The sequence below is a fragment of the Struthio camelus genome, chromosome 1 (assembly GCF_040807025.1).
Source record: "Struthio camelus isolate bStrCam1 chromosome 1, bStrCam1.hap1, whole genome shotgun sequence".
Taxonomy (NCBI): Eukaryota; Metazoa; Chordata; class Aves; order Struthioniformes; family Struthionidae; genus Struthio; species Struthio camelus.
In genome coordinates, this window is record NC_090942.1 from 12,544,119 (window position 1) to 12,562,839 (window position 18,721).

An 18,721-nucleotide genomic window follows, 5' to 3' on the forward strand; every position below is an offset into this window, starting at 1 on the left:
CACACTGGATGATTCACTGGGATACCCCACTTATCAGAGCTGTGTCCTGCACAGTGATTCTAAGCAATGCTGGCAAAAAGCGTGTGCCATGGTATCCTCCTTCTTGCAGTCAGATGACAGAAAATGCACTGCACATTAGCACTGAGGAGTTCAGGACCTTCCTAAAAAGTGCATGAGCCTCTGTTTTCTAGTAAAGCTAAATGTTAAAAAAAAAAAAAGTGTAGATTCAGAAATTGATACCTTGGAGGATGAGGTTCTCTTTGGGGAGAAGAGTGCCCATGTATCTTCAGTGGAAAAAGGCTGAGGTGTAAAAGACACAGTTTGTGTTGTAGGCCAAGATTCACAGCATCCACTGTTCTTCCACAATGGTTCACAGGGCCTATAAAATGACAGAATGATAACTGTTAGTATTACTAACACAATCATAAAAGTACTATGAAAGCTGCATACAGGGATGGATACTCCTTTTCAGCACGAGATCCTTGATAATATCACCAGTTAATTTCAGATATGTAGGTGTTATGGGCCACACTATACTAAAAGTATGTGCAATACAGCATCACAGGTTTAGGCCACAGGAAGATCCACAGTGAGCTTTTTACCTTGGATTGATTCCTCACTGACCAGTGTAAGCAGAGGATTTCCAAGATCCAGAAGACAATGGCAAGGCTCTCTCCTAGAGGAGTAAGTTCCCGGATAAGTTCAAGCAGAAGCAAGAGTACCAAGCATGATAATAGCAACAGACAGCAATCTGTCTACACGCTAGCAATGTACAGTGGCTGAGCATCTGTGCATAGCCTCTTACATGGAGGGGACAGTATAGGCACGTATCTACATTAGAGTTTTTACTTGGATGCACTTCTGAATCAAATTTCCCAGTCACCCCCACTTATGTGTTGGTTCACACTGGACAAATCTTGCAACATTTGAACTAGGAATGCACCCATCGCGTTCCAGCTGCTAAGGGGTGTTTGGTCCACAGGAGCAGATTAGAGCTGGTTCACAGTAAAATCGCTTGAAATACATACAGCTTGGACATCGGGTATTTAGCATGAGGAATTTTACAAACAAATCTGCTCCTCATAGTTTGCAATGCTTGCTAACGCAGACACAGCCAAGATGAGCAGGAGATGAACCGTGAGCACAGGGAATGGTAGAGGCATCTTTTAGAAGAAGTAGTGGGTTTATGGTGCTATCGAACCATGGTACAGTCCACGAGGACACTCTAGAGGGCAATATGACTGAACAGTCTGGTCACAAGCCACTCTACAACACGTGGGAGGAGTCAGACTCAGTCCCTGATACAACTGTCAAAGATGGTATAGACAGCTTCAGTTTCTTTCTATATTCAAGGTGTGTTTGGGGTGGTTTTTTGTTTGTTTTGAATGGATATAAGCACTTCAGGCTTGAACAGTCTGGCAATTTCAGTCTCAGCTCTGAAACTATTTTAGGTATTAGTTTTTATGAATCCTTGAAAATGGGGCAGTTTTACTTTAATAGGTTTGCTGAAAGATCATATTGTAAATAGCATTAGTTCATAATGCTATCTTGCAGCTGGATTTAAGAAAAAATGTAAAGAGAGGCTATGGAATACATTTCTGGGAAGTTAATCCCAATTTGAATTCATATTATATTTATATTTTATGGCAGATAACATGATAAAATACAGTTTAATACAAGGTTCATGTAAATGTATTTTCTAAAAGGACAACCATACATTTTCTGAGAAAAAGGTTATATATTTAATTCCTTAAAAAGTGTTTGAACCTGAGCCTTTGAATAGGTAGATTATGACCCTGCAAAATAGTTAAAGTATGGACAATTTTTCTATCCTAATCTTTTATAAAAAGGCTCATATGTTTCTAAGCCATAAGGATAATAAAGCACTGTATAAATTGTCTGTATCACTGCAGTTCAGCGAACCAGCTCTCAGAAATAACTGAGGGGTAATAATGCAGTTTGTGAAATCCTACAGAGTAAGGCTGAAAGGCTGTCTCGTATTTACTCATTCTGCCACAGACTTTACATGCAACTTGCAGCAAGTTACTTTGGGCACATCTGAAGCGCAGCACAGGACAGATATTCTTAAAAATGTTTAAAATAGGATACATGGTATCTTAGTCTATGCCTAGCTACGTCCAAGCCATGTTAGTGCTAGCCACAGTCGAGCCACAGTTTAGGTAGCTTGTGAAACTTATAATGAATTACGTATACAAACAAATGGTCTTTGAGAGATTCTACTGAAGTCAGTTTTGGTCATTTTTTTCCAGTAATATCCTCACGTAATTTCCGCTAGTGAGGAAGGACTTCCAGTTCGTTCTTACAGAAGATATCTTAAGGATAAGACATTGCATTACAGTGGTGCAAAGGATCTGTTCTACAGCTACAAGAACCACCTACGCTGACTAACATAAGGTACGAAATAGGTGATTTCCTGCACTGTATGTGCTGCTCTTTATTTAAAATGTATGACTGTTTACAGGACAACTGAACTTGGCTTAAAAGTGGGATTTTAAAGTTAATGGCAGAACTGTATACATCACTTGAAATACAATATTAATACAGGAGGTTTTGTTCTTAATTATGTAATGCAATTGTTTACTACATTCTTTGTTATACAATAGCGTCTGGATCCAATTGCATCAGACTACAGCAGGGACTACAGGTGCCTGCTGGACACTAAACATCCTGCTAAAAAGTACCGCTACCAAAACATTATGCATCAGATAAAACATTTCTCTATTAGAAGTATTGCCATGTTGGAATATCACTGTTCACCCAAATTAGCCTACATGAGGCCTTGTGGTCACCATGGATACGTCAGCATCATGGTTAGCTGCTCATTGTCTAACCTAAGCAGAAGCAGGATTCAACTGTGTGTAATAAACGCAACATTGAACACAATCATCATGTCTATGTTGGCAGCAGAGCAATAGGCAGGAATCTAAGAAGTGAGGGAACTTCACTTCAGGATGAGTTAGTTCACTTTAAGCTAAACGTGAAAGATTTAGTAATAGTCTGATTGTGGCAGTCCTCGATATCTTCTTCCTACAGCCACTGTTTCGTACCTAAATTAGCTTGGTTTTTGTACTTAACACTCCGCTGCCGTGGATCAGACTAACTGTGACCACCATCATTAAGACATCAGTAGACAACCAAAAGTTGCCTTCTTCCTTCAGCTGGGTAACAGTGATTTCATATGCTTAGAGCACCTATACATTGTGTGCTTACAATTTTATAAATCCTGGACTGCTTATGCTTAATCCTGTTCTCTCTGAAATGCTGCATACTGCACTCCCATCTGAAGAGCTATGTAAAAGATACTACAAATGAAGGTGAAAGCACCTCCTACTGCCAGTCCCAGCACAGAGTCAAATTAGAGAAGCTCAGAGCTCCTGGTGACAACAGGATAAAACGTTTCAACAACTTGCATACACTATGAAAAGTGCCACCTCCATAAGTCCAAGCATGTAAAAGTGGACAGTCATGCACAAAGCACTAAAGAAAAACACAACAGAGCAAGCACTCCAAAGGATGTGCCACAACCTCCTTTGACCACACACGTGGCATGGAATTCAGGAGTTGTACAGAAGATAGCCAAAGGCTGTATGAGCTCAGACTTACACGTTCCCATTATTGCCACATTGAAACTGCTACGGAAGAGAGATCTACTAGTAAGGATTATATATTGCTTTATAAGGGTTTATTCTTCATCTTTCCACGTTGTGCAGAACTGACAATCTCTTTCCTTCTGCTTCCTCTCCAGAACATTGAAAATAGCATTCACAATAGAGACTTCAATGTCTTATTTTTCAGTTATAACAAATTCCACAGCCACTGCTATCCCCAGCTGCTCCTCTTCCCCAAGATCCAATCACTGCCTTTCCGGTTACCTACTTCTGCTAAAAAAAATCCCATAAAAATCAAATGCAACACTTGGCAAGTGCATTTATTGTAGCAGTAGATACGTAACTACAGAAACAACTCTGCAAATAAATAGAAAAGGTACATTGTCTCACAGCTCCATTAATCCGCTCAGCTATTTCGCAAAGTTTGTCTTTCATGAACTAAATGGCTACAGAGGGATTTCAGGCAGTCTATGCTAAAAAGAAGTTATCTGAAAAAGCCCTTACACCCTAAATAGAGCCTCAAAGCAGAAACAGAAGTTGTGTTACGCCACAAGACGACAGGAACAACATTTCTAATTGTGAAGGAAACACACTTAGTTGTTGTGGTCCACAATAATCATTGCATCACTAGGACTATAAGCACTTGTGATTTTTTTTCCCATAATTTCTTTAGCAAACTTGTAATGCCACAGTCTGTGGAGAACAGAGTACCAACAGAGAAGTGGAGGAAAAACGCAAAAGGAAAAAAAAACCTCAGAAGTAAATCTGCTCCATAAAATATTGTAATGCAGCACAGGACCATGAAAACAGTTGTAGAACAGTCGTTCTATGTGATATAGGGAAAAATACCTCAAAGATCATGGCTGTAGAACAGAAAGACTTATGACGGAACACTTGTGCCATAAAGACACAGCACAACAATTTTTCAAAGTATTGCCAAGACCACAGAACTAACCGTCTGCATCTTGAGCCTCCAAAAAGCAGCAGCCAATCGCTGCCAGCTAAGTTCTAAAGCAGAGACACATTGAGTAAAACTACACAAATGCCCCCAGAAGCATTGAGTTCCATCACTTGGCTCTTATTGCTCCATCTTCTATACCCTTTGGCATCAGAGGCCTTGTGACTCACAATGTGGGTTGATTATGCTATTTGTTTCACAATTATGATGCTCATGAGTGTGTCTCATAGCAATAAAAACATACTTACAAGATTAATAGAATCATGAAATAAATCATAGGAGATTGTTACCTTAACTTCTAACCATACTTCTTACGTAATCTCAAAGAAGAATTCAAAGCAGAGGAGCAGAAAGTTGCACCACTGGATTTCTACTTAGAATACAAATGAAGAATTATAGCAATACCATGATTAACAAAGTACTTTATTTTGGCATAATGAAGTGCTAGAAACACACGTTACTTTGCTGTGCTTAAAGCACAGAAGCCTGCAGAAACAAACGTTAACTTCAGCATTTTACCTTACACAATACCATCCCTAAGAAAGGAGCTGCATTAAAAATATAACTTAACCCCCCCCAGGCCATTGCATAACTAAGAATGTAAGGGTGACTGAGTTATGAGAGTTCAAGCCAAGAAAAAACTGACTTCCTAGGAATCTCTTTCTGAAACCAGGAGTCGCTCTGGAACTGAATCCCAGAGCATGAGTGGTTGGCAATCAAGCAAAGAAATGCTTTGGCAAGGACCTGTGCTCAAGATCAGATCACAAGCAAGGGACAAACATCCCGCAAGGAAGCAAGATACTTTAATTCAGTAACGTAAAGGGTTCTGCTGTTCTGTTAGACTCCTGCAGTCCTATTTGATGATCTTTCCTCAAAATTTACCCTGAACTCTTCCGGAGTGAACACAGTATTCTGATCTTAGTCTAGCTTTCCTTGGTCTCATAACACCATGGTTTCCATTAAGTCTTTCATTAAGTATTCTAGTTTGACCAGGAACAGCATGGAAGTAGCCAAAACGTGGCTTGTTTGCTTTTGTTTTAATCTTCCAGTCCATGACAGTTTTGCATTTTAAAAATGTGTGATTTTAAAAAAAGCATACTAGTTTGCTTAGTAATGTATGAACTCCTCCAATGATGTTTAAGCTTTGGGTATGGAAAGTTCTGAAGCTTGTTGAGATGGGTCAGACAGATTTTTTTGGTAAAATTCTTATTTTTTATTCTTTCTTTCCCCACCATCCATCCTATGAAAAGCAAAATTGAAAAAAAAAAAAAGCTTTCTACTTTTAATTTTTTTTCACTTATAAATTGCTTTGCAATTCATGAAACCCAAGGAGAAGCAGAAACTGATGTAGAAAAGAGTTGCAAGAAGATTAAAGGATGAAAAAGCTATGTTATACAGAAATTCAAGAGGCCAAACCTATCTAGCTCAACAAAGAAAAAGCTGAAGGATAACTACATCAGTGTTCAAATGAGCTTTAACTTTTTCAGTTTGCTGGTAGTTCCAAATATAACTTCATGAATGAACTTCAGATTGAATTAGACATTGTAAACTGTCATAGATAAGAGGGTAAAAAGGTCCAAGAAATCTGTTGCCATTTACAAAGGTGAGGAGGAGGGACACAGCTGCAGTGTTATACAACATAGAGTCTGCTAGAGCACTCATTCAGGATGTAGGAATGTTAAGTTCAGCATCTGCTTTGACTCAGAGCAAGGATCTGAGCAAAGGTCTCACTGAAATGAACTCCTCTTCTGCTAAAGTTATTTTACTTTGTATAAAAGACATTTGTTGTATAAGAATGATTAGGATTGGTAATTGATACACACAGATTCTTGCCCTTGCAGAAATGAAAAGTTAGCATCATCCAAAGTGAAATAAATTAATATGACATGATAAAGGTAACTATTTCAGGGTATTTAGTTGCCCATTAGTCAGGACATTTCTTTCAAATGTGGAAAGTAGGTTGAATGCTTTTCAAAAATCAGATCAAGTTTGAACTTTCATCTCCTGGTTGCCAGCTGAATAGCCCAGCAACTGGAATATAGGCAGTACCATTAGTGCCATCATCTTCTCGGTTCTGTGAATACTATGAAAAAAAAAAAAAGTGCTATCTCCAATATCTAATCTGTAAAAACCTGGCATAGATCCACTTCATAACTGAGTTGCTGAAATGCTGGCATTATCCGATGATGTGTATAAGTGTTATTGGGAGAATGCAAGCATTTATAAACAAATTTGCCTATTTTTAATTTTGCAGATCATGTCTTCAGTGTTGTCTTCTTTTCTAAGTCAGATATAGAAGTTTCACTATGTTTTAAAATAAGCTGAACTGCCTTTCATTTGTCAAAGGACGCACTCATACAATTTCTACATCCCAGCTGACAGATGATCACTGGACAATCTGTGTTAACTTACTTGAGATGCTGAACATTAAAGTAAGGCAAATTATGCTATTTATAATAGAATTACTCACTGCTTTCCCCTGTCCTTTTGAAGCAGTTCACTCCTTTTAAAGCTTTCATTGAAAATCAGCTTATGAAAATAACCCTTCTACAGCACTGTCATCGTAGTTTAGCCTCAAAGATTAACACTTGTGCTCTGGTATGTTCAGGGTCACTTCTCACTGATATTATTTTAATATGTCTTTCCTCAAAGAGGCCAACTGCCAGTGTATTGGATTAAAACATTAGCCCAATTAGGATTAGCTGCAATTCCATGGAAAATACAATTGCTTCATTGTGCCTCCGTTATAGCCTATGTAAGCATAGTATTTCAGCATTAATCTCAGGAAGGCTCAAATAGCACACTTCGACTTCTCCATTAAGCTTCTTTCACAGATTTACTTTGAAAAAAAATGAAATTGCTTGTCCCTATTGCTGTAGTTTAACATTTAAATCACTACAGAACTCATTTAACAGCCTTGAGATCTTATCCTTTTGATCATCTTTGAAAGTCTACAACAAATTCTGGTCCCTCAAATTGAGTCAGGAAGCCAAACAATGAATTTTAAAGATTTAAGTTATAAGCAGAGGAACAAGGCAAACTAAAGACACCTAAGCCAACACAACATAGCTTGGGTATGAAAGATATTGGCAGATGGTATAAGCAGAATTTGACCAAAAGTGCTCAAATTTCCATGTACGGTGTCTAACATACTAACTTCCTTTGCAATAGCATTTCTAGAAATATGAAGGATTAAAAACACATTTTTAAAGATTAAAAGTGGTAGAATATCATTAGAATTTTGACCTGATGAACTATCCTTTTTTGATTTGCAAAAATCTTAAAATACTAAATACAGGGCAAGTAATCACATCTTTATGTTCATGTATGTTTGCCACAATAAAGTCATTAAATTTAAATTTGGATATGCTTTGTCTGATTATAGTTTAGAATATAAAACTAAAGAGCGATAAAATAAAATCTGAAGTTACTTGAATAGCTGTATTTTTGTTGTAATCTACAAAAAAATCCTGGCATACAGGAAAAGTAGTAGCTTTTATCGAAACTATGAAGCACAATTCTCAGCATGACTTAGTTGTGTGGCTTTTGGAATAATTTTTGTTTTCTTAATTTATAACATAGCTGAAGAATTGCTATGTTCAAACACAGAAACTGTCAGAATTTTTAACTATACATCATCTTCCCCCTACCCCAGAGTAGCACACTATGATTTCTGAAAGAAACCGTTATCACCTTTGAATGTGTGCGCAAAACAGATGGTTTATTCATTTGATTGAGTAACTGTTACTTCTTTGGCAAGCAGCCAAACCAATTCTGGTATCAATTGTTTGAAGTGTCCCACTCGACCATTTGTACTTTTAAAGACTCAAAGTACATTCTGATTCTGTAGAAATGAAGATGTTTATTTGTAATGGGTATCCAAGATATGCTGTGTGCCATAGTGTAAGGACTTCCCTTCTCCAGACTGCACGTCATTCTGGAAACTATGTAAGAACTCAGTAAACATGTGTCTACGTTAAAAAAATTAACCTGTTCAGGTTACCTGTTTCCTCGACTTTTGTTCATGCTTTCCAACAAATATGTATGAGCAGTTTTGAGTACATATGTTTATTCTCTCATCAGTCTCCATATTCATGTATTAATGACAAAGATTCTGAACTTTCTTGAAGTGCAAGGAGAGCTAAAGATCAGCATATTCAGTAGGATTCAAGGCACCCATTCCTTAAGTATTTACACATTAGCACAACCCATGTTGGGGAAAACACACATGCAACACTCACGCTTTTTTGTTTTCCTTACCTCCAGAACGGAATACAACAAAAACTGGTATATCATTCATTTCAACATATGGACCTCAACTGGCTGACTACACACTAAAAGTGATCTCATGCCTGAGTCCAAGCAGAGTATTACCAAAATAAAACTGCTCAATAGCCCTGGTCTCTATTGTGTCCAAAATACTCATAAAACTTCCCCACTATCACCACCACATGCAGAACTGACCAACCAGAAAGGCCTTACATGGAACCATGCCCAACTTTGAAGAGCACCGCTTCTAAATACAGGCAAAAGCTTGATAGATGCACTTTGGCTCAGTCATTTTCAAAAACAGGGTATCTGCCTGACTCAGGTACACATCTAATTAAAATTCTGTTCCCAGCTTCCTCTTTCATCAAGACAGCTTTTTAGGAGGTATTCTGGAGGCACAGAATAGGAAACTTACTTCCATGCATGCAACTGAAATTTAACATTCCTAAACTTCAGAGTCCACAAAACCAACACAGCTTTTGCAAAAAGTACAGGCTCCACCTCATATAGCTAATGACTTATAATTAAGGCATTCAGCATGTGCCCCTCCAATCTCAAGTTCTTCATTTCCCGATCTCATCTACCTGGTGAATGCACTATTTTACAGGCTATGAACTATTCAGGAATGAGCTGCTATCAATCTCTTGTTGCACCTGCTACATTTTCAGAATGAAATAGTCAAGGACTTGAAGTTTACAGTCAGTGTTACTCTGAGCCACAGACTATTCAGTTATTAACACGAAGTTGAATAACTTCAAGAGACATCCATATAGTAGAATAGACAGTATCTCAGTCAGGTTGCTTACTTTACTTATTTGTAAGAGAAATTTATCTCAGTTTCTCCACTTCCAAATGCATACTTGCCACCAGGCTGTTCAGCATGCTACAGATTGGTATCGTCCCCCCATCCCCAAAGGTTTTAAGTAGAATTTAAATCTTGAAGGTGCCAATTGCCTATATGGGAACAGGACCTGCAATCCAGCAAATGCTATTCCATTCCTGTGCTATGATCCTAAACAGTTATGGTTACTAAGTTAACACATTTAACCTCAAATTTCTCCCAAATTCAGTAGGTAAAGCCACACAGCAAGTTCTCCAAGCCACACTTCCTCACAGTTGAGCCTCCTAAAAATACTATGTAATCATGCCTTTCTTCTACTGAGAGGCTCCAACCAAAGACAACGCGCTCACAGGACCACAGCGAGTTGGTGAAACCTCCACAAGGCTATAATCCCCTACATATTGGAGAGAAGGAACAAGAGGCTCAGTTAAGATCGTCCCGGAGCAGGACTGCTGAAGCACAAAACAGATCTTCTCAGGCAGTGGAAGAGCAATAGGATTTCCTCTTTTTTTTTTTTTTTTAAAAAAAAAAAGAACCGTCTCAGACTGAGAAGAAGCCTTCTGACAAAACAGAGATGGACTGGAGCTGCCATGAAAATTAAGCTTGTATCTCTCACCACTGCACATAGTTTAGTCTTGTAGCTTTTCCTGGAGCACAGGCTTAGCATAACAACAGCCTTCATCTCAGGACAAAGAATGATCAACCTTGTTTTCCAAGATTCTCAATTTGGCCCAAGGCAACTAAGATCAGAGTCCCAAGCAGCATGTATTAATTATATATCTTTTTCATAATCAAAGTCCAGTAAGCTCAGGCAAGATCATAAGTCAAAAAATAAGTGTGCAAATACTCGTACTGGAACTATTACAGTAGGTATACCGTAAAGGGCGAGAGGATGTCTATCGATAAGATTGTCGTCTTTGGTAAGGAAATCTGTAAGATCCACTGGGCTGAAAGCTGAAGCAAGATACATTCAGAACAGAGAGAGTACTTGCTTTCAATAAGGATAGTTATGACAACACATAAGCAAGAGATGAACTTCTTGATCATGGCAAGACTTTCAAGATGTACATCAGTTCTGGAAGACTACTTCAAGCATGACTTATAAACAAATTTTCCATCAACAACTTTGAGAAGAGCTTAGAACAGACATCAGTGATACATCTAGCCTTTAATATTTGAATGGGAACAACCATATAGGCCATTTCATAAGCCTAAAGAAAGAACTAGTACAGAGTATCTATTAAGAAACATGTCAGCTGTCAACTCACCAAGCCAGAAAAGACATGGTCATCCTCCTGCACTTGCAAGCAAAAGTCTCACATTATTGTCTGTAGTAAATAAGATGTATGTAATTCAGAAGACACCAGCTATAAAATTCCAAAAAATCTCAAGTTTATGTTAGAAATAGTGGTAAAGGAAAAAAATTAGGAATCAATCAGTAATGATCTATGTATGCTCGTTTTTTTATCTTACTCTTTCTTGCATAAAGCTTGTGAATTCACTCTCGACTTTGTATCTTCTCTTTTTTACTACCTAGTTATCTCCACAGGGTGGATGCAGAAAGATTTCCATCAGCAAGTTTAATGAAAAACATTTCTTTCAAGCAAGGCACAAAGTTGAGATTTATTAACTTGTAGTAATTTGATTAATTCCAATTTTTGTACATTAAGTTTTACATTAAGTACAAAAAAACAACTCAAATGTGGATGAAAATACAGTCGCCACAAAGTATTTCCATGAATTAAAAATCAGTTACACATCCAGAACTGTAAAAGCACAACTAAAAGCAGCCCAGGATATAGAGATTGTTTATCGCAACTGCTAAAAACTCAGTGTCTGAATATACTCAACAACCTCTAGTAATATGTTTATAGTTCCTTTCTAATCTTTCATTTGAAAAGCTTTTAGCAATTCTATATCCAACAATGAAAGCATCAAAGAAAGAAGAGTGAAGATAAGATCTACTCCAGCTGAAGCCTAAATGAAACATATACACAATTAAAAATTAAGTAACAGAACAATGATTGAGATATTTTGGCTGAATGTTTCTAAGAACATATATGCTAAGATAATATGCAAAAATATCAGCAGATTCAAAGACTTCCTTCTCAAACAACCTAGGGTGTACAGTAGCTGCCTAATACAGTCTAACAATTATAGAAAACCATATTTCAAGATTTGGTACATTCAAATATTCTAGATGACAAAATACACTGAAGACAACCATCCACGACCTTATTTACAAATAGAAGCTTTTTTTTTTTTTTAAATAGGTATAAAAATCAGTTCTGGCACTAACCGTGTAAGGCAATGCATGATATGATCCTAATACATAGCAAATCACATCAAGAAAGCATAACTAGAAAAAATAGTATTTACCTTATTATTTAAAGAAAATTTGAACTTAGATATCATTTAGAGTGGTTAAGAATCAACATCTGCAAGTCACTGAGACACCCTATCCAAAAAAATACTGATTTTTTTTTTTTTTTTTTTTTAAACAAGCAACAGGAAATTACTTTTTTGGTGAGACTACTGTGCCATGTCTTGTGGGAAGTCCTAATATTTCTATTATTAAACTATCAAACTAGTTTTATTACCAGAAAATAGCAAAGAGTTTAAGGAGAACCTGATTTTACTTCTCAAGCAAACAGAAAAACCTCATTTTGCTCTGAAGTCCAGCCTTCATTAAGGGTCCGTAAAAAAAGCAAAGGTAACTTCAATTCACTGCAGTGAGTAAAGAACAGTTTCAGACTTTATTATTACTGTATAAGTATGGGTGTGTTTTAACAACTTTTGTATTTCCGTTAACCTCGACGATCAGTGAACCTTAAATTCTATTTTTCAGTGTTGCCACATTTGCACTGCAAAGATTGCAAGCCCAGGTTTCACAAGCTGCATATTTTAACTGCATTTTAAAAGTAATCTTTGTATTTATCTTAAATTTATAAAAAGAGTTTTTTCAAAACTTAAGGCAAAAAAACAAGTTTTATTGATTATGTTTCTTTGATTCGGAGCAGGTGTAGGGAGCTGTTCAAATATCAAAAAAGCTAACACCATATACAATATTACCAACAAAAGTAAAGAATAAGGCAGCATGCACCCTTACAATGAAAAGAAAATTTAATTTTACAAGATGTTTAAATAATCCAAAGACAAAAAGTGTCTGTCCCCTCGAAGAGCATCTTAATAAAACATGGAAATTTTAGAGGACATCAAGTTACTAAAATATTCTGTTCAACGTTTATACAAATACATTACTACAATTATAAGAATACATACAGTCAAAAGACATCTCAGAGTTACCGATTACTCAAATTTACAAGACAAACATAAATAAAGCTGTTAAAACAAGTACAGTACTGGTCTATCATCCAACACAACACATTTTGTATTTCTTTCATCTTGAAACCAATCAGATTAGAACTGTGTGAAGGTATTCTTCAAACCTAAAAATAAAATAAAGAGAATTAAGTATATCTATGCAAGTTTTACACTACACATAGACAAATTCCAAATGCCAAAGCCCTGGTTTTTAGACATTAGTTCACCATTTAACAAAATTCTGTTTGTTCTTAGAAGAGGCCACAGTCTTTAAGGTTATTTTTTATAATGACATCAGTTACAGCATCAAAAACAAATTGCACATTCTTTGTATCTGTGGCACATGTGAAATGAGTGTAGATTTCCTTTGTGTCTTTCCTCTTGTTCAGATCTTCAAATTGGCATTGAATGTAAGCAGCTGCTTCTTCGTAAGTGTTTGATCCTATAAGGAAAAAATTGCTCAATAAGCAGATTTTAAATCGAGAAAGAACAAGATGCATATTATCTCTCTGAAGGAAGTGATCCTTCTGCAATAGCTAACCTAAATCTAAAGAGCAGAATGTTGATTTAAGTAATTTCACAGACATCGTTGTAAGATACCAGAAGTAATTCTTGTTGAAGGAAACATTCTGGATACATTCTTTAATATTAAAAATTAAGGAGTCCATTCAACTGCAGTAACAAGAGTCTTTCCGTTTACTTCCATGGCAGGTGGAACAAATCACTAATAAACCATCACTCTTCCCCACGCCAGGATATCTTGGTCCCTTCACTGAAGTTATTCACTTTTTCCATTTTAACAGGTTTTGGTGCTACTGCTCCCTCCCTGTCCCTCAATACTTTGCAATATTTTTGGCATATATATTTCTTCCAAGCTTTTTATTTTCCAACTTATTACCTCCTGTAGAATAGAACAATCTAAAGTTGTAATGAAAATCACACATAAAAAGGCTAAGCCTTGCTAAATAAAAATCAACTTCCTCCCATATGTATTTACTGAAAAAGCAAGCTGCTTCTAACATGTTTGTACACTCCCCCTCAAATAAACTCTTGCGTACCATCAGCGACTGCTATTAGTAAGGGGAAAAAATTTAACTTACATTTAGGTACAACAAATTATGAAGACTAGAATAAAGAATGAGCTGAAGCAGATTAAGCAGACTAAACTGAAAAGAATAATTGCAGTAACATGCAAATGCTATCCAAGGATCAGCATTACTCCATCTGTTTAAAAAGATGATTTTTACTTTAGCACTATTTTATTTGTGATTCATTAAAAAAAATCTTTAACTTTGCTTCAAGTATTTTAGATACTTCATATTAAGTTCTCCTACCTACACTTTCACAGTAACAGTTTGCAAACATCTGTCAGAAAAACCTTTGGAGAGGCTGTGCTTTGGAAAATTTGGCCTTCTTCTTGAGGTTATTTTTTTCCCTTTAACTTCACTGTATTTGTGGAACAGTTTTAGAATTAGTCATTGCTTTCCATGCTATTAATGCCTGTTAGATGTAAATACCTTTCAGCATAAGCATTTGTAGCCTACAGTAGGAAGTCATAATCCTAAGTCTTCATCGTATTTTTCTCTAGTTTCAAACTACCTTATTTGAGCAAGGGCAGAATTCAACCTGTATTACTACATAACTAGTTAGAACTATCATGTTTTTATGCTTTATGTACTTCTACTTCCATAACAGCTCTCAGTTAAAAAGCTAAGAAATGCTTTCTCCTAACTTGACACACAGCTCACATTCCTCCTGATTTGTGCATCAAAAAAGATTTAGTTGAAAGCTACTTGACCTTTCCCCCCCCCCCCCCCCCCTCCTCCATACCTGCATATTCAGGGTAGCAAATAGTGAGAGGACTCCTTTTGATTTTTTCTTCAAAGAGATCTTTCTTGTTTAGGAAGAGAATAATAGAAGTGTCTGTGAACCATTTATTGTTGCAGATACTGTCAAACAATTTCATGCTCTCGTGCATCCGATTCTGTAATTGGGGAAAAAAATCACCTTGTTGTATTTTATCAGATTTCAGTAGTAAAATCAGAATACATGGTTTTTAAGTTATCTGCTTTTCCTGTAAATTCCATATCAAAACTAAGTGCCTAGCATCTGGAATCAAATTTTATCACAAGGAAATTTAGAGAGACCAAGATTACTACAATGCACTGCCTTAAAGTATCATTATCACGAGCAGTCTTTGAGCAACTGCTCATTTATTTTTGCTCTTATTTCTAGGCTTAAGCCGATGTTTAATATTTTAGGAATTTTTGCTGTTTTGGCATTATGCCATTGCAATGATAATGATATTCTATCAGAGTTACTGTGTTACCTCAAATTTATATTATACTGATTACTTCTTCTGAAAGTTGAAGATTAAATTTGGCATCTATTCTAGATTCCAGCATAACAACAAAAAAATACTGCTACAGACCTAGAGAATCAAGTGACTAGTTTTTTCTTCTTCTTTTTTTTTTAAAAAGTTCTTTAGAAAATATATCCAACATCTGAGTACATTGGCCAGGTTTCCATCCATTTAGGTAGTGACTAAATCTGACTTGAAACTATCCATTCCCCCGCTGCCCCTCCCCCCTCAGCTGCATTTTATGGAAAGATGCAGAACATGCAGAAGATCACAGAACTCTTAACGATTTACACACAATAAATAAGCCTCACTAGAAAATTCAGATAAAAAGCTGCTAGTTTGTGCCCACTGTTATGGGACAAGTTACATCTCAAACGATGAGAAAGGAGTGAAGGAGTCAAACTACTCCTGCTGAGAACATCAGGAAATATTTTTGATACTCAAAACCATGACCTCTATCACCACTTCTCTGAGGCCTGGTAAACTAAAAAAAACCACTAGACTTTTAAGAGAACAATACTCTCTCAAAAAGGTATTTAGATTTCCTTTCAAACTCATTTAGTTTCTATCCCACTATCATTTCTTTCTTCAAGATTAAGGTACTTGCCATTTCCTCATCTTCAGCCAAGACCAAGTCATAATCACTTAATGCCACACAAAAAATAATTGCTGTAACACCCTCAAAACAGTGAATCCACTTCTTCCGCTCTGATCTTTGTCCTCCGACATCAAACATTCTGCAAAGAACAAAGTATGGAATGAACTTTGGAACTTCTAGCTTTCTGAATCGTAACCAATAAAGTCTAAAGCTAATAGTTGTGCAAGTCTAATCAATTTTTGAAGAAAAGGGGGAAAAAATTTGCAACATTACAATCTGAAATGCCTCCGTATGAAAAACAGTTTTAATAAAACCTTAAAAATCTTCCTATGCAACATTTTACAAAAGAAAAAGTGAGATGAAAGCTAAAAATCAATCTGCTTTCCAGTAATTTGTACTATACTTCAAGAAGTTTATCACAATCTACAAGAAACAAAGCCTCATAGGATTAGTGTTAAACAAACCAAATTAAAGTTTTTTTTTGTTTTAAACATTTTTGCCTAAATTAATAAAACATCTAAAATAAAAGGTATTGATCAACAATGTAAGACTCTAAATTCAAGAGCAGCATTGTCTCTGGTTTAGTACCTGGAAAAATGCTTATACTAAAGACATCAGAAAAATGTAATACTGACTAATATTGTCATCTTACTATTCTGAACTTAATATAAAAAAATTTGATTTTCAGTTTTTCATATTTAACCTGCAATCTAAACGCTGGTGAGTTTCAGCTCACACCTCTACTAAAACAAAGTGCAGTTTCATCTACTTTTCAGTTAATCATGTTTGAGAGAGACTAAAAAAAAATTCTTTTCAAAGTTATCTTAAAAGAAAAAACAAACATAAACATTTTGGGAAGAAACAATTGGTGGGAACAATGATCTATAAAGGTGAGCATCGCTTGGTTCTTTTGAATTCTTAGCTTAGTAGACAGAGAAGAATCGAAAAAGACTGCATTTTAGAACTTAACAGCAGAGAATCAACAAATTAACCACGTATGAACAGATTTTTTTTCTCTGCTGAATTTGTTAATAGCTATTTCGTAACTACTCTGGGCTAGAGCAACTCTGAAAGACTAACTTTCATTAGACACCGTTATGAAGTTTTCTGCAAGCCAGATAGATAGCGTCTTGCATATAATGAACTGCGAGCCATGAAGAAACAGAAGTAGACAAACATTACCATCCTGAAATTAAGAGATATACATAGTCAAATCTTATCAGCCAGACAGAACAAAGACTTTTCCCAGCTGTCTCTTCCCTATCACAGGGACAGAAGTCTGTTGTCTCAAATTCCGGTGGTCATTTATAGCTTCAAGACAATGCAACAAGGCCACCATGCAACGTCCCCTATTATTTTTCTTTCATATTCTACCACGCAAAAATTGAAATTTTCCTCGTGGTTACAAGGAAATGCAACTTCTCCTTTTAAAGAGGCCTGAGTTTTGTCTTCATGGGTTTTCAAGATCAATGTTAACTTTTTTCCATGTTGCCAACAAGAACAACTTAGAATTCAGTAGGCATAAAAACGTTCAAATGGCAGGGGGAAGACAGAGGAAGAACCACGGACAGACCAGTTCCTACATCTCCATCCAGTTTGCTGTAAGCAGTAGAAAGGCCAGCTTCTATAATTAAACCCTTAATTGGGTAAAAATGTCCCAGATAAGCAAGAAGGGGTCTCCAGATTGGAACAGCAATTAAGATGCATAACAACTTATATTTTTCTTTCAGTTGTAATTCTTGTAAAGATCTTCCAGCTTGGCCTGAAATCATTCAGGGTTGTATTAGTACTGAGGATACCACATTAACGTCTTTTGGTAGACAACAGGACACGCAGGGCTGAACAACAACAAATCTGTTTCTTTGTAGAATATAATGCATGACAGGGAAACTGACTGACAAATCAACCAAGAAAATCACTACCTGTATCCTTTTTGCGGACACCAGCTTTTAAGAACCATGAGAGCTTAAAGCTTTATACTGATGGCAGTATTGTGAAATCCATGCAGATTGACATTAACTCGTTCAAGGACGTTTTACGATACTGCCCAATACAAAATCATTGTTACTGAACGGTAAACAGCAGGTGTAAGAAGATATGGCACAGCTTTCCATAGGGATAAAGGAGTGCAACAAAAAATTTTCTTTCAAAGAATAGTAAAAAATCTGTAGAAAGAAAACAGAACTATACAAGCAGCATCATATCCTGATCCTCTCAGCGCTCTTATGGTATCAGAAGGTCCTTGTATTCTGGAAAGAGAGGGAAAAGGCAGAAGACTGGAAACTTAGAACAGAAAAGTAGTATCACTTCTAGTTATATATACAGATGCTGATTTTAGTCAGAAGTCTTTGCTTCAGTTCAGAATAGCCTCTCCGCCAGTGGTATATTTCACCAATGCCACTGTCTTTTTTGGCTAACGCTGCATGTAACAAACTCCCAGTTCTTTACGCAAACTATGTTCTGCGCTCATCTTTGAAATTGTTTGTGATAAAATACAGTGCTGGGTGAAGTTTTTGGCACCAGAGTTTCACAGTGAACATCTCAACAGAAACAAGACGGATTGTTTTACGCAATGAAACTTCATCTACATAGTTCAGAGAAAGATAAGCATACTGAAAAACTATTTGGCACACAAAATTCTTCAGAAAAGACGAGGCTGAAAGTATCTTTCAGAATAACTAGCCATGCTGAACAAAGAGGTTTAATAAGTTCATAGGCTTTGAATCTGCCCTACAGAAGC

At 36.4% G+C, this 18,721-nt stretch overlaps 1 protein-coding gene across 2 annotated transcripts in view; it reads right to left on the reverse strand.

Moving 5' to 3' along the window:
• Positions 1-12,666: 12,666 nt before the first annotated feature.
• The window catches only part of LOC104147642 (guanine nucleotide-binding protein G(i) subunit alpha-1), a 33,625-nt gene continuing 27,570 nt past the window's right edge, over positions 12,667-18,721 (reverse strand). For both annotated transcript variants that reach the window (XM_068924269.1, XM_068924194.1), the window contains exons 7-9: positions 15,991-16,120; positions 14,852-15,005; positions 12,667-13,463 (exon numbers count right to left, since the gene is read on the reverse strand). In XM_068924269.1, coding sequence (XP_068780370.1) covers positions 13,273-13,463; positions 14,852-15,005; positions 15,991-16,120 — 475 coding nt within the window. In that variant the 3' untranslated portion in view covers positions 12,667-13,272. The remainder of the gene's footprint in view (positions 13,464-14,851; positions 15,006-15,990; positions 16,121-18,721) is intronic.